General features: G+C 51.4%; 7 protein-coding genes across 7 annotated transcripts; 4 read left to right on the forward strand and 3 right to left on the reverse strand.

The window, feature by feature from the left end:
- Positions 1–1,238: 1,238 nt before the first annotated feature.
- PV08_02666 (uncharacterized protein) lies at positions 1,239–3,281 on the forward strand (the record flags this gene model as incomplete). The annotated part of the gene is made up of 1 exon (XM_016377024.1): positions 1,239–3,281. One exon carries the CDS (start codon positions 1,239–1,241, stop codon positions 3,279–3,281), a length of 2,043 nt encoding a protein of 680 aa, XP_016238594.1.
- An 889-nt stretch (positions 3,282–4,170) lies between these two features.
- On the forward strand, positions 4,171–6,244 carry PV08_02667 (uncharacterized protein; the record flags this gene model as incomplete). The annotated part of the gene is made up of 2 exons (XM_016377025.1): positions 4,171–4,333; positions 4,392–6,244. The coding sequence occupies 2 exons, from the start codon at positions 4,171–4,173 to the stop codon at positions 6,242–6,244; spliced, it is 2,016 nt and encodes a 671-aa protein (XP_016238595.1).
- Positions 6,245–6,717: 473 nt separating this feature from the next.
- On the reverse strand, positions 6,718–7,410 carry PV08_02668 (uncharacterized protein; the record flags this gene model as incomplete). The annotated part of the gene is made up of 1 exon (XM_016377026.1): positions 6,718–7,410. The coding sequence occupies one exon, from the start codon at positions 7,408–7,410 to the stop codon at positions 6,718–6,720; it is 693 nt and encodes a 230-aa protein (XP_016238596.1).
- A 1,598-nt stretch (positions 7,411–9,008) lies between these two features.
- PV08_02669 (uncharacterized protein) lies at positions 9,009–10,609 on the forward strand (the record flags this gene model as incomplete). The annotated part of the gene is made up of 4 exons (XM_016377027.1): positions 9,009–9,430; positions 9,483–9,947; positions 10,001–10,142; positions 10,196–10,609. 4 exons carry the CDS (start codon positions 9,009–9,011, stop codon positions 10,607–10,609), a joined length of 1,443 nt encoding a protein of 480 aa, XP_016238597.1.
- A 564-nt stretch (positions 10,610–11,173) lies between these two features.
- Positions 11,174–12,904, forward strand: PV08_02670 (uncharacterized protein; the record flags this gene model as incomplete). The annotated part of the gene is made up of 1 exon (XM_016377028.1): positions 11,174–12,904. One exon carries the CDS (start codon positions 11,174–11,176, stop codon positions 12,902–12,904), a length of 1,731 nt encoding a protein of 576 aa, XP_016238598.1.
- A 619-nt stretch (positions 12,905–13,523) lies between these two features.
- Positions 13,524–15,566, reverse strand: PV08_02671 (uncharacterized protein; the record flags this gene model as incomplete). The annotated part of the gene is made up of 7 exons (XM_016377029.1): positions 13,524–13,606; positions 13,674–13,844; positions 13,900–14,131; positions 14,220–14,450; positions 14,513–14,938; positions 14,997–15,296; positions 15,351–15,566. 7 exons carry the CDS (start codon positions 15,564–15,566, stop codon positions 13,524–13,526), a joined length of 1,659 nt encoding a protein of 552 aa, XP_016238599.1.
- Positions 15,567–16,193: 627 nt separating this feature from the next.
- On the reverse strand, positions 16,194–18,612 carry PV08_02672 (uncharacterized protein; the record flags this gene model as incomplete). The annotated part of the gene is made up of 3 exons (XM_016377030.1): positions 16,194–16,334; positions 16,392–18,456; positions 18,509–18,612. 3 exons carry the CDS (start codon positions 18,610–18,612, stop codon positions 16,194–16,196), a joined length of 2,310 nt encoding a protein of 769 aa, XP_016238600.1.
- Between the last annotated feature and the right edge of the window lie 490 nt (positions 18,613–19,102).

The raw sequence follows: 19,102 nt of genomic DNA on the forward strand, positions 1-19,102 counted from the left end.
GCGCGGCCTGGCGTTCGCTTGAGAGCCGAGGAATTTGATTGATTGTCGTCGCGATACATGAGATCTGGTAGCTCACAGGCTGCATGGGGCATGTTTGCGGGCGCGTGATAGACGTGAAGTTTGGCCTGATAGGGCACAAGTGTCAGCACGTAGAGGGAATGGGCTGTGGTTGTTAGCTGGAATCCGCTTGGAAGGACTGAAGAAGGTGGGCCACAAAGGTCCGCTGTGGCTCATTAGGCCTTGTAACGCTGTTGAGCGATGGTAGGGGTGGGCAATAGGCTTCGAGGCCCTGAGAGATGGGGATGGACTGGTTGTCGTGATGGTGACTTCACAAGCCCACGAAGACTTCAGGTGCAGCCCAGCAATCCGTCTTCGCACGCCAGCAGAGCCAAAAAGCAAACGACTGGCGTGCAACAGGCCGGGCATTGATACTGAGCAAGCTGGACAGTTCAGCCGCGAGGCGCCACGGGCCAGAAGCTGAACGTCGGTGGCAGACAGTGTTTCACCTTCTCAGGGCGATCTTGGACCCTACAGGCTGCCGCCAGTACGAGCACAAGTACCTGCGGGACAGCGAGTACTGCACTCCTACGAGTAGCAGTAGGTAGGCTCGCAGGACCGAAAAAGGGCGAAACTCGCAAATGCATCGCTACTCGGATCGACTTTCGCCATCCGACGGCTCGAGTGCTTCATTGGACGCCTCCAACTCACTTAACTAGTGGGCTGAGCCTGTCGAAGAGAAAAGAAGTTCGGGCGTCCTACGCTCGCCCGGCCGAAGGTTTTACAAGCCTCACTAGCCTCAACTGAGCGCTGAGAGACGAAGTGACCTGCACCGTCCGTGGCCGTTGAGGGTCTGCAGTTCCCCGCCCACTCGTATAATGTCAACTACAACGGCGTCTCTACTGGTCCCGCGCAGCGTTAATCAGTTGACAGTTACCCGTCCTTGACCACAGACGTAGATCAGATAACAAAAGGAATTCCTTTCCTACCAAACGTGTGGAAGCTACCGAAAAGAGAAAACGATTGCTATCGAAACCTCAGAACGATCTTCCCTGGCACCAGAGCTTTTGTGACGCCAGTCGACGCTCGTCTTACACAATCTCAACCGCTGCCCGCCTGCTTACTGAGACCACAGACCTCGCTGATCTTTTTGCCTGGCTCGGACAACTCTTGTACCGTCTGGCCTCGAGCGATTTTGCACAATGCCCTGAGTTCCACAAACATCGCCTTTCACAATTGCAATGGCGAAACCAGAGCCTATCGAGGCTTTGCTCGCGCCGTCCCTGCGTGTTTCCAGGCCTGTTGCCGCGTGTGCACGATGTCGATCGGCCAAAATCAAATGCGACGGAAAGTTACCAGCTTGTTCGGCCTGTGAGCGGTCGGGCAAGGGGACGAGTTGTAGCAGTGCCAACGATGACTTTGCGCGTGGGAAAGAGCGGAGTTATGTAGCAGCACTCGAAAGCGCTGCACAAAGACTCCAAAAGAAGATTGAGCGGGCCAAGGCTGAGGTCGCCCTTCAAGGTACCTCGTCTTCGGCTCATCGTCAGAAGCACAGAAGGATCAGTGGCGCCCGTAGGCGAGAGGCCTCAGATGTCGATGAGCTGGTCAGCGACTTTGGCTTCTTGACCGTGAACGCCACGTCCAGAGACTTCCACGGCTTCACCTCCTCCATGTCATTTGCCAAATTACTCTTGTCGGCTGCGACACGACGAGACCTGCCGCACGCAGAGGCTCGAGGGCTACCGCCTCGATACGCCATTATGCCCATGATCAACCACTACCTGGAAAACATCTATGTCCTTTTGCCGTTCTTCTCCGAGACCGAACTGATGGGGAGCCTCTCTCGGATTTACAACGAGTCGACCTCGGTCTCATCCTCTGTAACACCCTTAGACGTCTGGAACGTAAGGCTGATATTGGCCATCGCTTACGCATCTTCCTCGCAACACAAGGACGACGAGAATGACAAGACGGCGTTACAACACATGGCCGCAGCTCGCAGCTTGGCGAACTATGTTCTTCATCCTGGCTCCATCACTGGTGTTCAAGCCCTCCTCCTCCTGGTTGAATACGCACTGGTGGATCCTGCTCATTTTGATAGCTGGTATCTGGTTGGAATGGCATCGCGCCTGGTCGTTGACCTTGGTCTTCATTGTGAGCCACCACAGGAAACCAAAATTAGCAAGACAACACTGGATCTTCGGAGACGAATATTTCATTGCACCTATGCACTAGATCGGTTAGTGAGCATGTCTCTTGACCGAGCATTTTCATTCACAGACGATTCCGCTCCAGATGTGCAGCTACCAAACTTGGCCACGGAGGATGCGCCATCTCACTTATTCCTGCGCTCGATCCGGCCATCACTCTTCCTGTTCGACATTCGTCGAGTACAATCCTCATTCTATCAGACAACAAGATGGTCGTCACGGACACAATGGCCTCTGGCCACCGCCGCAACGTACGCAAGCTCTGTCTCGAACGACATTCATGCGTGGTATTCGACAATTCCGCCCAACTTGTCCCAGCGGCACCTCATGCTGTTCAATCTCGAGCGGATATACTGCCAGATTTTGGTGGTATCGCCTAACCAGAGAGTGCCCGCAAGCAGCATGACTGATCTCAATAAAGAGCTGGTCTTTGAATATTCAGCTCAGTATGCTGATGTGTTTCAGCCCATTACTCAGGATGTCACATGGCACGCCTACTTGACCTACGCCGATATATGCAGGGCCAAGTACGTCGGCCAAAAGTTTGTTGAGGTGATGTGGTCAGATTTTGACCGCCTGCTCAAATCTTCACACACCTTACGAGAGGGTTCCCCGCTGGGGCACACCCCTCCACTAGACAACGCCCAGCGCGCCACCTTGTTCCTACGCAAGATCGTCGAAATCCTAGATTTCGCTAGACACCGCTGGGCAATGCCGGAAATGCGAGAGCAATTTGAACAAGAATCTGCTGTTCTCTCATCTCGTCTAAAGAGTCGACAAACCGAAGTGCAGTCCAGACAATACACCAACGCTCCCGACGCTGCCGGTGACCCTATAATCTATGGTAATGTGAGCCATGGCGTGTACAGCGGTGCCTCCCACTACGCCTACGACGGGCCCCCCATGATGCAGCTTCCGAGCCCTCCATTGCACCAAGAAGCCATCGCCGAGGGAGACGCAAAACCACAGCAGATGTTGACTCCGCCCGAAGAATACCGCATGCCATCGAATTATGGTATGCCTCAGGGATCTTTGCCGCGGCGCAGCTACGAGTTTTTCGGTGGACAATCTTGAAGCCTTGGAGGGGACATAGAGGGCATGCTATTATTTCGCAGGTGTCCACACAGTCAAGCAGCTGCATGTGATGGGTTGTGCCTGTAAGTAAGATGTCGCGTGCGCTAGGGCACACGATTGACAGTAAAGTCTGCGGCGGCGACTCACTCAGATCATGCGGGCGCGCTGTCACAAGTCCAAGTCAGGCGATCTACGAATAGAGATGGTGGTCTTAAGGTCCTCAGTGGATGTTGTCAAATGGCTGGGGAGAGGACGTAGTGAAGGCCAGCAAGAACAGTGTGAGTTGTATCGCCCAATCCAGGCCTGCACGTGGAGGAGAGGCTTCAGCTCATTGCACCAAGCAGTAGCGTGGTGTGCTGTGGCTGCAAATATGCTTTATGACAGGTTGTATAATTTTGTATAAGAGTATCGCACGCGTCCTTCGTGGCCGTGAGTGCTGCACTGCTGTTCGTTTTCTTCGTCGTTGCCATATATCGCACCCTGAAATTCGTGTGCGCGTGCAACACATCGACAGTCTCTTGGGCCTTGGGATGCGGAGCGAAGCAAAGCAGCCAGTCTGGTGGTGCCGCATTCCCGGATGCATCGCTGACGCTAGAATCGGTGCCTCGTGAGCCTGAACGCCCTCGGACGCCCAATAGGCTTGGGTGCCTGAAGCCTTCGGTTGAGATTTCCAGGCACAACTTGTGCCTAACGAGGCGCTCGCCTACACTAATTACGTCAACCTTGTATATGACTTCATCCCTGTCTCCGACACTTTGCGCTGACACACGGACTGCGGTTTTCGCTCCCCGTGGATATTCCACACCCTTCCTAACTCCTGCACGGGGCACTCTGGTCGACAACGTGATACATGACTTCGACTCACGCTGCAGACTGCCGGTGAAACATCATGGTTCGCTTTGCGGGCGGCCTGCTGCTGTTCTCAGCATGCGCAGTCGCAGTGCCGCCAAAGTACCCTTCCAACGGCCTAGGAAACCAACAGGCTGTGATCAAGTCCCCGCAAGGACAGTCAAATCTGAGAAAACTACAGGGAAGATTCCTCCATATCACAGGTATGCCTGCGAGTTTCACCCCCAGGGCATTCAACCTCCGACTCACACTTCTCTCCAGACATTCACCCTGACCCCTTCTACAAGGTGCATTCAGACCCGAGCGAGGCTTGCCACGCCGGCAAGGGCCAAGCTGGCTACTTTGGTGCTGAAGTGACAGACTGTGACACTCCTTTCTCCTTGGTCAACGCGACCTTCAGGTGGATCGAAGAGAATATCAAGGATGATGTTGATTTCGTTATTTGGACTGGAGATTCGGCACGGCATGATAATGATGAAAATTATCCAAGATCAGACAAGCAGGTCATCAAGCTCAACGAGTTCATTGTGGAAAAGTTTGTAGAGACCTTTGGCAAGTCCGATAACATCGACGATCCCGATCCAACCAACGACTTTGTCGTCCCTATTGTTCCTACCTTCGGCAACAACGATATCCTCCCTCACAATATCTTCACGCCGGGCCCGAACAAGTGGACGCGCACTTATAGCAGTATATGGAATAAGTTTGTGCCTCAAGCGCAACGGCATTCATTCGAAAGAGGAGGATGGTTCTTCACCGAGGTTATACCCAACAAACTGGTAGTCGTCAGTTTGAATACGCTGTATTTTTTTGACTCGAACTCTGTCGTGGATGGCTGCGACGCCAAATCAGACCCAGGCTATGAGCATATGGAGTGGCTGCGAATCCAGCTTCAATTCATGCGAGAACGAGGAATGAAAGCCATTCTCATTGGCCACGTACCACCAGCAAGGACAGAAAGCAAGCAGAATTGGGACGAGACTTGCTACCAGAAATATACGTTGTGGTTGAGGCAGTACCGCGATGTGATCATCGCTTCCATGTTTGGCCATATGAACGTCGACCACTTTATGTTTCAGGATGTCAAAAATCTGAAATATAAGTTCAAGATTGATGGGGTTGACGACGAATTTACGCGCCCCGAGCTCGGTGATACCGGCCCGATGAACAAGACACTGGCAATCAGAGCCAAAGCAGCATACCTCAACGAGCTTAGAGCCGACTGGGCCGCATTACCCAAGCCTCCTGCGGGCCACTCTTATCAGATGGACACTTTTCGGGATACTGTGGGGGACCAGAAGAAGAAGAAAAAGAAAAAAAAGGAGCCAAATGATGAGGATAAATTGGACGAGTTTCTGAAAGCCATCGGCGGGCCCTGGGCTGAGAGATTCAGTCTGAGTTTGGTGTCACCAAGTGTGGTTCCAAATTTCTTCCCGACCCTTAGGGTGATCGAATACAACATCACCGGTCTCGAAGATGCTCACCCGGCTGTCGCAGCCATTGGGACACCAGCAGACGAGACGGTTGACGATTCGCCAAATGAAGAGAGCGATAATGAACAACAAGCATTCGAAGATGGAATCGAAGGCGGGATGCATGATCTCAAAAAGAAGAAGAAAAAGAAGAAGGGTAAAAAGAAACCGAACTTTCATGTGCCGAAACCTCCATCCGCATCGTCTCCTCCCGGCCCGGGTTATTCAGCTCAGCCGCTTTCTTTGATTTCCTGGACACAGTATTATGCCAACCTGACCAAAGTGCATGAAAAGATGGATAAGGCGAAACACTTGAAGAAAAAAGATCCTTATCACTACTTTGGCTTCCAAGTCGAATACGACACAAAAAGCGATTCTGCTTACGATATGAAAGATTTGACCATGCGGTCGTGGCTGGATCTTGCCGAGAGGATAGGCCGGAAGAAATTGCCCAAATCTATTTCTCCCGAAGAGGGCGACCTGTTGGATCTAGAGCGAGAAGAATCGAAGAGACCCAAAGGTACAGGAAAGGGAGACAAGGTGGCTCCAAAGACGGCGAAAAATCATCTATGGAAGATCTTCATCAAGCGGGCGTTTGTGCATACGAAGACGGACGATGAAATTGAACAGGACTTTGGTTGACTGAGCTTTTGGAAATGTTAGGAAGCTCTCGACCTGGAACGACTTGAATTCCCGAGTCCCCTGTATTACTAGGTAACTTGGTGAGGTCCATGTGCATTGTTAGTCTGGGAACGGGATTCAACTAGCGAGCATACTAGATACTATTAATGCCGATATGAGATATGTTATAGTCTACGTACTAGTTAGTAACGTCGAGATATCTGTTCTTCCCTACCTTGGGGTATATTTTACCTACGTCGTTACCAGTCTATTTTGAAGTATGGGAGAGGTATGTCCTAGTTTTTGATAACTACCTACCTAAGGGTAGGTTGGTGGGAAAGTGTCGTGGCCCCCTTGACAATGTGAGGGGGTTTGAAAACATGTCGATTCATCGAGTAGGCTCAAGTAGGTAGTTACACAGTGCACTATCTCACCGGGTAGGTAGTTTAGGTAGTAACTTTTTTTTTTTTTTTTTTCTTTTTTTTTTTCAGATTTCAAGCGAGCAAAGGTGTCGTTTCATCATCCTGGCGCGGAGCTTGCGGTATAGTTCTGGTTCTGTTTCCGTCGCCGTCGCCGCCAACGCCGTCATTCTCATTCTGGCTTTGCGTACTTTGCGTGCCTGCCGCATCATCTCTCCCTGGCGGCCTTCTCATCGTCCAGACGGGACCACGACCCCAGTTTCGTAACCTCCACCACCCCTTCTGTCTCGTCCTCCATCTCCGTCCGGCCCGTCGGCCCAGCGTGATGAGAAGCCACATGAGCTGCAGAGACAAGAGCGTGGCCAGCACGGCGACGACGACGCTCACGAACGTCATGCTCGAGCAGCGGCAACTGAACGGCCGCGCCCGGAGTTCCCACCTCTCCCGCCACCCGAGCGGGCAGAGCGAGTCGGTCTTCAACGGCGCCAGGATTCCGAAAGGGTAGCCGTAAACCGTGTTGGGCACGCACACCTGGGACGTCGCGCACCAGGAGCACGGGTACTTGTTGTCCGCCGACAGACACGCCGGGCAATGCGGTTGGATCCAGCAGTGCAAAAAGATGTCGAGGTCGTCGCCGTCGCCCGAGGATGAGAAGGAGGAGGAGGAGGATGATGATGATGATGTGGTGTTGGTAGTGGTGTTGGTGATGGAGTTGAGAAGCGTCCCGATGTGTGGTGGCAGTGAAGATGTGCCGTAGTCTTCTCCCATTGTGATGTGAGAGTGTCTGTAGAAGATCGCCAGTGTCCTCCGTACGGTATGCGACGGGCAGTGTGTTGGGTGTTACAATACAAGGTCCGTTGGGAGGTTGTACCTTGCAACTCGAACGTCTACAGTTTCATTGGTTACGGAAGGTAGAGAAGGGTGGTGAGGCCACTGACCGTTCCTCACGCTAACCTAGAACGGCGCCTCGTGTTCAGTATACCTCATACCGTGCGTGCTACAGTCCAAGTGCCCTGGTTCGTTACAGTAGATACTCCAATTAGGCCATGTTTACATTCCCGGTTGCATCTGGCCAAAACCTCGTATCCGGATTCTATTCATCTCTTCCTTTGCTGCTCCAATTGAGGTTCGTTCACGAATGTTATCAAGCCACTCGCCGCCTGAGGACGCTTTACGACCTCCCACCTCGCCCCGAAGAGCCGGATGTCTGTCCTTTTGAGGTGCCTTCGGCTTGGTCCGGTTGGCTATTTAGATTCTGCAATGGCATTTGACACCGTAGCGCCCTTGCTCACTATGTGAAGGATGTTTGCCTTGGCGGTGTTGTTTCATTCAGCTCCTCGTGAATTCAAAACACTGTCTATTCAACAGACAGAGTTATCTTCTTTGTCTCGTACCAAAAAAAAAGAGTCGAAACTCGACTCTTTTTATATGTTCTGGGTACTTGATGCTTGCTGAAGGGAAGAGATTTAAGTAGATCAAATGATGCTTGTTAGAATTTAGTTGAACCAGTCTTTGAACTCACTAAGATTTGAGTGAGGTTAAGTTTTTGATCTATGATTGTGTTAATGAAATCTCTCTCCAGTCAGTTGGGAAGAATTAATTACCTTGCGAATAATCTTTTCGAACGGTCGGGGATTCGAACCCGCGGCCCTTCTCTTCCTTACTCGCCCGCGGCCCTCGTTGTTCCTTGCTCGCCGCAGTGAATGGATGTCCGCCACATAGCCATGTGGTTTTAACCTGAGCCATCACTGCGGGGTCTTGGTGATTGTGAGGAAAATTCACGGGTTTGATTGATAACAGTTGAATTTTAGGTAGGTGGTAAGTGAATAGTTCTTGGTGGGCCTTGAACCGCACACTGTTCGATTCGCAGATCCGGAATGAGTCTGTCGCTCTCTTCGATCCTCCGTTCTCGTTCGGAGGGATGTAAGACTTTCAATTTCTTCAAGACGGTGGTGTGAGGGGCCAGTGGAATATGCAATCATGTAGAACCTGCCAATGATGCCTTGGTATTTCTACACTTGTTGAAGAATCAACAGCGCGGGCTTCATGGCCTCGTAGAGGGCAAGCACGTTTCTAATCAAAGCCCATTGAAGATGATCCAGTGCATCGAAGCCGTTCAAAGTGAGCTGGACATGACTTCGAAGAGGGAAGTGCGTTCTATTCATTGTCTCTGTTCGCTGTACTTCGTATGACGGGAACTTTTTGTGACGTGAGTCTTTCTCGCTCACGATTTCCCAAGATGGCTAGAGCTGGCGAGACAAGTTGCTGACTGAGCAAGACTGAGCATCCGTGGTGCCTACAAATATTCCGGTCGGGGAAGCTTTCTCAAATGACGCACCGCCATTAAAGCAAAACAGAATAGCATCATGACGAACGAACAAGAGCAGGGCAGCAACGGCAGTACAGCCTCGAAGGTTTTACGACCGTTGAGAGCGGTGCTCAATGAACTTGGCCTTGTGACGTTGTTCCATGCCTCGACAGATACCAAGATTCTCATCCTCCAGCGTTTCGTCCGTCTCTTTGCCTACGGTGGCTCGACGTTGATTCTGGCTTCATATCTTTCGGATCTAGGAATCGCCGATGCTAGAATCGGGTTGTTTATGACGCTGACATTGATTGGCGATGTGTTCATCAGCTTCCTATTGACACTCGTGGCCGACCAACTTGGCCGTCGTTGGATTCTTGTGCTGGGAGCTGCGTTGATGAGTGTGGCTGGCATAGTATTTGGCCTCAGCGGGAACTACTGGGTGCTACTTGCAGGAGCCATCATTGGGGTCATTAGCCCAAGGTATGTCACTTGCCGACACCCCTACTGAGGTGCATATTTAACTGGATCTCAGTGGGAATGAAATTGGACCATTTCGGGCGGTCGAGGAGTCAACACTTGCGCATCTTACGGCCAGTGCGGACCGCAGCGACATCTATGCTTGGTATTCTCTTATAGGCACAGCCGGCACCGCTTTGGGATTCGTTAGCTGCGGATGGATCATCACCTTCCTTCGAGACGAGAAGCATTTCAGTTCGATCAAAGCTTATCGAGTCATCTACTTGATCTATACTATCGTCGGGCTGATCAAGCTTTGCCTGGCCCTTCTATTGAGCAAGGAGTGTGAAGTCAATACTCAGCCAAAAGCTGCAAACCCCAGCGAAACCTCGCCGCTTCTCGGAGACAGCGGCGCGGCAGCCCAAAAGAAGAAGAAGCGCTGGAATCTCCTCCCGGACATCAGCAAGGAGAGCAAGGTCGTGCTGATTCAGCTGTGCATTCTCTTTGCCTTCGATAATTTTGCCTCAGGCCTGGCTCCAGTGTAAGCCGCCCCCATCCCTGAGTCCTGCTTCCCGCATCCACTAATGAATATAGTTCCTGGGTAACCTTCTACTTCAAACGAAGATTCAATCTGTCGGAAGGAAATCTTGGCTCGATATTCTCAGTAACGGGAGTAATTTCCGCTCTGTCGATGCTTGTAGCATCGTCCATATCGAAGAGGATCGGAAACGTCAAGGTGCGCGGCGATTGCGTCTGTTCACTTGGGCGATATGTACTGACCTTCTGCAGACCATGGTGTTCACGCATCTGCCTTCCGCTATATGTTTGGCTCTGATCCCAATTCCTTCTACGTTGGCAGGTGCACTTGTCTTCCTCATAGGTCGTTCTTGCACACAAGTCATGGACGTGGCTCCACGTTCGGCTTTCCTGGCCGCCATAGTACTGCCACATGAGCGCACGGCTGTTATGGGCACGATCAACGTTGTCAAAACTTGTGCCCAAAGCTTGGGTCCTGTCATCACTGGCGTTCTTGGCACTAAGAATCATTTTTGGGTGGCATTCGTTGCCGCTGGATCTCTCAAGGCTACTTACGATTTAGGATTGCTCGCACTGTTCGCAGAGAGAAAGAGCCGTGAAAATAAGGTGGCTCAGCCGAGCGACGAAGAGCAGCAGGACAACAATGGAGGCAACTCGACATCATAGCCACCGTCAGGCTCAGAGGAGAGGGGGAAGACTGGAAGGCGTTATTTCCTGAGACGAGACCTTGCTCGGAATAGCAATTGATGGATATTCGAAACGAGACGGCACAGTTTGAGAGGCTCAAGCTTCTACCGAGTCTTCTGCATGAACTCGACTTTTGTTATCGGCTGGAGAAAGACAAAGTGAGGCATTCTGCTGTTTATTGTAATATCAAAAGCACGAAGAGACAATATCATTTAGTTGTTTGCGGTATGATATTAGAAGCAAGACATAACATGGAGAATCATGTGGAAGCCGGGAACCTTTTTGTGCACATACCCACATACATACGATACCTTTGCGGCCCCGCCGACGAGGCTGCAGCTCGGCTGAGTTTCCTTGGATTAAAATTTCTAGTGGCAGGCAATGAAAAAGTTCCCTCGACGGATTTTCAGACCTTTGTTTGGAAGAAGAGCATTGCACATTCCATCGACCCGAGAGTGACTCTCAAGACGTCCCACCGTCCATATTCTTCCCTCCTCCTCCTCACCGACAAAGTCGCATTGTAGGCTTTTTCTTCTGCGGACCATGAGCGACAACGCCAACGGTACGGGCGCAAGCCCCGAACACTACGCAATTGGTATCTCTTTTGGAAACTCCTACAGTTCAATAGCACACATCTCGGGAGAAGGGAAAGTCGAGGTCATTGCCAACGAAGAAGGAGATCGACAAATTCCCTCCATCTTGTCATATGTGGGCGGAGAGGAATTCCACGGTACCCAGGCCAAATCGCAGTTGGTCCGAAACAGCAAGAACACAATCGCATACTTTAGAGACTTTATCGGAAAAGATTACAAGGCCATAGACCCTACGCCGTGCCATGCCTCGGCGCATCCCATCGAAGCGGACGGCCAAATCTCGTTCTCCGTGCAAGAGAAGGAAGACGGTGAACAGAGCACTCTATCTGTAGCCGAGATTTCGACGAGACATCTGCGGCGACTACAGAACTCGGCGTCTGATTTCACTGGCAAGAGTGTCAATGCTGCCGTCGTAGCTGTCCCGTCAGACACGAGCGAGGAACAAAAGGCCGCCCTGACAAAAGCCGCCGCAGCCATCAATGTCGAAATCCTACAGTTCATCCCGGAGCCAGTTGCCGCCTTACTCGCGTACGACTCCCGATCCTTCGATTCTGCTGCCACCGACAAGAACGTCGTCGTTGCAGATTTCGGCGGCAACCGATCCGACGTTGCCGTCATCGCCTCAAGAGGTGGGATGTACAGTATTCTGGCCACTGCCCACGACTACGAACTGGGCGGCTCGCAGCTTGATCAAGTCCTCGTTGACCACTTTGCCAAGGAATTCGAAAAGAAACATAAGTCCGATCCCCGCAAGAACGAGAGAAGCCTGGCCAAGCTGAAGCTCGAGTCAGAGGCGGTGAAGAAGACTCTGAGTCAAAGTACCAGTGCCACCTTCAGCGTCGAGAGCCTCGCGGACGGCGTCGACTTCCGATCGACGGTAAACCGTAGCCGCTATGAGATCTTGGCTTTAAAAACCTTTGGTCGCTTCACCCGCCTGATCGAGGAGGCCATCAAGAAGGCCGACTTGGACGTGCTTGACATTGACGAGGTTGTGCTATCTGGAGGCACATCCAACACCCCAAAGATCGCAAAGAACATCGAGGCCTTCTTCCCTGAATCCACGCAGGTTCTGGCTCCCACAACATCGACAACAGCCTTGAACCCATCCGAACTTTCGGCGAGAGGCGCTGCGCTGCAAGCTTCTCTGATCCAAGAATTTGACAAGGAGGACATCGACCAGTCAACCCACGAGATGGTCACCGTCACACCACACCTCACAGCCGCAATCGGGTACCAAGTCACTGGCCAGCCAGCGAGTTCGTTCTCGGTCATCATCCCTCCAGACACAGCGGTGCCTGCACGAAGGACGAAAGTTATCGAGGGCCTGGAGGGTGACGTTCTGCTCCGTATCTCCGAAGGAGACCGGGAAATAAAAGTCACGCAGGCCGAAGCTCAACCGAAACCAGAGACGAACGGCGCCAAGGACGACGATGATGACGACGATTCAGACGATGATGATGAGGATGACGAACCAGAGGAGATCCGCGAGAAGGTCTGGACGCCCAAGAAGGCATTGGCTGAATTCGTGTTCAAGGGCCTGAAGAAGGGATCAAAGATTGAAGTCATGGTCAACGTTGACGCTGAACTGGCCCTTTCCATTACCGCCCGACCTGTCGGTGGCAAGGGCGGTGTCAGAGGTGAAGTCAAGGCTCCTCAAGTGACTTCGAACGGCAGTGCATAAATGAAACAAGAGGCAGAAGCAGGAAAGAAAGGAAAGGGAAAAAAAAGCCACGGATCAGACCATGACCAGAACGGATCGTGTATACCGGTCGGCAGGGGGTTCCTTTTGAGCCCCCTACCGTCTGGGTTTGGTTTTCCTCTTTTCCAAATAGTACTCAACGGCATCGGCATCGGCATGGCAGGCACTTCGTGTAATGGAATACAACAACCTGCTCTTCCCACACCTTTTTTGGGTCCGGTTGGTTTTCGTTTCGGAGCGAGATACGAGAGATGAGGGAGGAGAGTAGAGAGGCCTAGAGGAGATAAAAAAAGAATGCGTGTGGAGTGCTTTGGTGGGTTTGTTTATACAATAGCTCAAGACAAGACTTTTTTTCCCTTTGCCTTGTGCCTTGTGCCTTGATGATAACATGGTCGATGTATCACTCAGACAATAGATAGGACAGTTTAACCACCTTCATTCTCGAGAGGCCATTGCCAAACCTCCTCAGTACACTTTCATGATCTTCCTTGCTTGTCAAAAGTTCAATGGGTCGATAACAAAACCACGTCAAAACCAAATGGTGATTTGCCCCTTCCTTTCACGATGCAAATTGCGTTTCATAGTTTGCCTCGTTGCCAGGTTATTCGACTTTATCCACATGCATAGATGTCTCCTGACCAGCTTCTTCTGCTTTGGCCTCGTAGATGGCACCATGGGCGAATTCTGTACAGAAGAAACATATGGTTAGCACCCGTTCCCAGCCTTGACAGTTTGACAGTAGCCAACTTACGATCGACTTTCGTAGATTTGAACTTCCTCGCGGGCACCTTGTTCTCGAAGAGAAGATCAATCTCACCGAATGAGCGATCTTTGGTCTCTGGGAGGCGGAAGTAACACCAAATGATGCACAGCATGTTGGTTCCGGCATAGAAAAGTCCAGATTTGGCGCCCCAATTCCAGGCTGTGCAAAACAAAGTCAGTTTAACAACAAACTCCAGGAACCAAAATCCACTCACAGGTTGAAGACAGCATGCGCGGAGTGATTGTATTCTGGATCACGCTCGCCACGTTGTAGGCGAATCTTCCGATGGCGATGGTCTTGTATCTCAATCGTCCCGAGGGCGTTTCGGCCACAATGGGATAGCACGTTGGCCCCATACAAATCGTGTTGACCAAAGTACAGATCACCAGTAGAATGCCTATTGCAAGTTGTGAACTGTGGGTGTGGTTGAATCCCAGTCCGCCAATCTTGTAATGTCACAACAGTGTCAGTCAGGTAATCAGATACAAAAGCTTAGATTGAAGGGGTAAACTGAAGAAAGCTTTCATGGCTTACCGTAACCAAAATGCAAAACATCGCAGATAGGCCCGATAGATAGATTGTCTTCCTGCCAAAGAATGGAAAGATGGCGTAGCAGATGAGAACGCCAATCACAAAACACGCGCTGATCGAGATGTTGATATCGAACGTCTGAACCTCGTCAAATCCTGCGGCTTCGAGGAAGACGACGGCGTAACTGGTGAGTGGATTTCCATCCCAAATCTGTGACATCCATGTCATGCAATTCTAGGGTCCAGCTTGTCAGTTGCCATTGAAGGCTTCAAAGGATAGACGGGTGGCTTTCTCACAATTTCAGTTCGACGCAGGTTAGTGCTCTTGAAGCATTCGAAGAAGCTTGCCTTCTCAGTGTCTGCTCTCTCGAGCTCTGTGGTGTGTCTGATGTATGCCAATGTGGCGTCCACCTCCTGCTCCTTTGTTGGACTGGCCGAACGAAGACGCAAAAGGGAGTTTCTTGCAAGGTCGTACTCGCCCCGTCTCACCGCGTTCCAGGGAGACTCAGGAGCAAAGAAGGCGCCGATGAACAGTGGAACTGGCCAAATCCACTGAAGACAAAACGGCAACCGCCAGCCAAGGTTGCCCTCAAGGCCAGTGACAGCCCGGAGGACTCCGGACGAGAGGAGAATACCGCAACCCCACGACAGACAAACGTAGGCAGTGACATAGGAGCGTAGGACGGTCGGAACGATCTCACATGCATAAGCAGTGGTCAGGGTCTTATTGTGTCAGCATGGTCACGGATCTTTCTTTCTTTCTTGCGGCAGCACAGCTTACTTGGAAGACGCCCCAGGAGATCCCAGACATTGCCTCACCAAAGGCTAGGACTGGCAGAGAGGGCGCAAACACTGAAATGAAAATAGCGCAACACAGCCAGGCCATGAAGAACAAATATGTCGGTCTACAACCAAACCTGTCCTGGGCAAATGCGTTGGCAACGAGACCTGCCAGTTCACCGACCAGGGCAGAATTTGCAAGACCCGACTGCCATGGAGCAGTGATTATCTTTTGGCCAGTTGCAGGATTGACCGTTCCGAATCGCTCCTTGAACTGTGACTGACCAAAGAAGGAGTTGATCTGCGAAAAAATCAGCTATCTGGCTGTGACAGCAAAGTAACACCATGTACGAACGATAACAATATCGTAGCCTTCCATGACCAGGGCGGTGGAAAGAAGGCAACTCCAGAAGACAGCCTTCTTGTATTTCTTCACAGCCTGAAGAAGTGTCAACTTTCGGTCGGCAGCATCGCTGTCCTGCGCACGTCGGATGAGACTGATAGTATCAGGGTTGCTTAATTGGAAATTCCTGAGCTCACGCTCAGTAGGGACGACCTTCTCAGTCTCCATATTGGTACGGTAAGGCGTTGATTAGAGTTAGGTGTGGCTCGATGGACAGACTACGATAGAAGATGGGCGGGAAGATGTTTAAGATACAGAGCTCCACCGGAACATTACCTGGTTTGGTGCCGCGTGAAGCAAAGTCCTATACGTTGCGAGCCGAACTTGTGGTGCGTTGAGTCTGGAGATATTGGATATGACCCGACGGCATATTAACCCTAGTGCGGAGCCCCAGATCTGAGACGCGGGGGCGGATACCAGACCGAGAAAGTGCACACGATCATATACAATAGGCGAACGAACCTTTCCGTCTTCGTTGCTTGTACGGATAGCCGACATCCGGTTAAATGTAAAGAACAGGATTAGAGGGTGGAAAAATGCCGCTTTGTCGGTAATGATCACCAAGCCCAGAATCCCAAGAGATTGGTTCGAGGTTTGGTTCTTTCTTGCCGCTCAATGACACGGATATTACAGTATCAGCTTAGTGAAGGTGGATTGCAAAATCTCCCTTCGGTTTCTATGTGGATGGGGGACATTCCCGGGAACATCGGGTGTTTACGAGTAACAGGACTGGGACTTTGATAAAGATTCCCGGTTGTTCAGTTCGATGATGCGCGCTTACTCTGTCCCTATAGCTTACAAGGCTAGCCCCCTGGAGCCTTTACTCCAGCGGTACAAAGAAAGGGCTCTGCGGCGAGCTTTGCTCTCTTCCGCATTTGTGGCTCCAGCACTCCTTACGCTATATAGCGTTGAGCGAAGAACCTTGCGGAAGCGTTTCTAGGAGCACGGACTTTTAGTCGGAGAAGGTTGAAATGAGAGAGGTACTCTGCTTACCTGGAATTCTGTGCTCAACGTCACCACGCATACTTCATGCGCACGAATGATTGTCTCACAAGCTGTTTCGACAGACTTATTGGGACCCAGCTGCGGCATGCGATCTGCGAAGAGAAGGAGTATAAAACTTCCGTGTAGGAGGTAGATCCCGAACAAGTAAGGCATGAATGTTAACTCTGGGTCGCAACGCAAGATCTGGGAAACGGCCTCGGATGCAGAAATGGCGTGGGATGCACATTTCATGAACTGCACCGACGTTATCCAGCCATCGTCATTCTCAAGCATGGAGACAGCGTCCCATTTGCCGTGGAGAAGCACATGGAGGACATGCAAGATGAATGTGCCATATACAGTCACCAGCTGTGCCTGCGCGCGACCTCGCGGTCTGTAAGATGCCGTTGCATCAAATGGTTGGCTGAATGGCGTGTCCTGGTACCCCGAACTCGGGGAGAGGAACTCGCTGGCAGGTATAGTTCCGTCGAGACCACCAGTTTCAAAGCGGTTTTCAATTTCACCGATGCTTCGTGCACAATTGTCTAGAGACGCTTCGACAAGAGATACAGCATCTTCATCAGCAAGGGACCCAAATCGTGGATGTAGCTTACGATGGTGGACATGGATCACATCACCCAGGATCGTCATCAGAGGTAAGAACCAGTCGAAGAGACCTGTGCCAGTGACCAAGGTTGGCGGTCCGTAGGCTCGTAAGGTTAGGAGCTCCAGGGGAGCACTTTCCAGATTATTCCACACGTCCTCTGGTAAGGGGGTGTAAACCTGGCATTCATCATCTCCAATACACATCGTCGAGTTATACGAAAGAGCAAGGTGACGATCGAGACAGAAGAGAAGCCAGAAGACTCGGCGACTCTCTTCCTGAGCTTCTAGCGACTCCAACGAATGGTTCGAGGTGTCGGACTGTCTGCATCTGCACGAAGTGGTAAGACAGCTTGCACCGGGGTTGCTGCATGTCATGTCTTGTCGATTTAAGCCCATGCCATACATCAATCTCACAGCCTTATTCCACCAGACCTGGCAATCTGTTTTGAAATCACTTCCAGAGATAACAATGCAAATTAAGATAAAAGTCAGAACGTCATCGACCGTATTTTCCGGAGGTTCGTTCTCTAAGATTGCCGAGTTTCTGGTCCCTCCTTGTGTGGTCTCTAGGACAGAGGGATATCTCTCCACTAACTTCCCTCCCGGAAGGCGCTCCCAGCAGTCAAGATCTCTTGCTTGGACGAGCCGCATACATAGCTTTCTCAGTGCCTCGCACACTGTATTTCGCTGACCTGGAAGGAGAAGGTGCGGTATATCTGCCGTTTGGGCGCTCACCCAGAGCATTGTGCATGTCAGTGCAGGGGTAGTCCTGCGCGGCTTCGTTGGATGGAGCAAAGAGCGTTTGCGAAACACATGGCTCAATATGTATGGTGAGGCAGACTTGAACAGAGAGCTTCCTGGCTGAGCAAAATAGAATTCGAGCAACTCACACGCTTCGTCGGCATCAATTATGCCTTCGAGAAGAGGAAGAAGCGGTTGCAGACACTTGTATGGGCGATGAGCTCGCACTTCAGTTCCTGAAACCTGAGAGGTGCTTGGCCGTCTCTCAGATACAGGGGTTTGTGGTGTTTGGCCGAATAGGTCTTGACTTGGGCCAGAATCGAACAGCCCAGTTGAAAGAGGAAGCGTTGGGCTGTGGATTATTGGCCCAAGAAGTCCCGCTGCACGAGATGGTGCAATAGGAGACGCCCCATGGAAGTCCGGAGCAGGAGCAATTGATACATTGTTTTCCGTTCCAGGTTGCTCCGGGAAGTTCTTTGAGCGAAGCGAATCATGTTGCGGAAGGGCATCTTCATGATCGACAACATCGCCAAGCTCATTCAATTGGTCTGGGGGAGATTGCGTTCCAGCTGCGGTGTGAGTAGAAATGCCTCCTCCATTGGGCGCATATGTATCGTCAACTTGGTCGCCTGAGGCTGTGGCAGGCAGGCGAAAACCAGGTTTTCGACCTCTCTTTCTCAAATCTCGATTATATTGACACGCATGGCCATATTCTTGACAACGGCGGCTAGATGACCGTCAACGTAGTGCCTAGGACCCGGCCACAGAGAGATACTTACCAAGGACACTGGCCATCGCATCGCGCTCGTGAACTGCTGCACTTGTCACATGCCCGCCGTGTCCGCTTCCTCGATTGAGGACCTATTGAAGGCTCCTGGCTCATTATGGAGAGAGCGAGGTCTCACAAGGGTTGCATTTGTCCCTAGGGTAATTGTGATTGAGGTGTTCTCTGAGAGACGGACATTTTGACTGTCAAATTTCCCCCCGCGTAAAATCCAGATCCAGATCCCATAAAGTAGTGAGGAGTGAGTGGATCATCTTCCCCAACATCACCCCATTTCATTTACCCGGAGCGGGGAGTTAGTGGATCTGGAGGCTTTTATTCCGTTCAGAGGCTAAGAGGGGATAATGCTGCAATTGAGATCCTGCACGGGGTTTGTGAGTGGCTGTCCTCGCGATAGACGCCCTTGTTTCGACAAGGCTCAGAAGATCTCGAGACGAACGAATGTGGAAAGTCTCCAGAAATCAAACGCTGCTCGGGTGTTTACAGTAGCACGTCACAAACCTTGATCGTATACCGTTGTCAGTAGGCTTTAGTCGTGTGGAATACATTTAACGTGGTCAGGTGAGAAACTTCAGGCAAATGTTGGGTC

Source organism: Exophiala spinifera (assembly GCF_000836115.1).
Source record: "Exophiala spinifera strain CBS 89968 unplaced genomic scaffold supercont1.2, whole genome shotgun sequence".
NCBI lineage: Eukaryota > Fungi > Ascomycota > Eurotiomycetes > Chaetothyriales > Herpotrichiellaceae > Exophiala > Exophiala spinifera.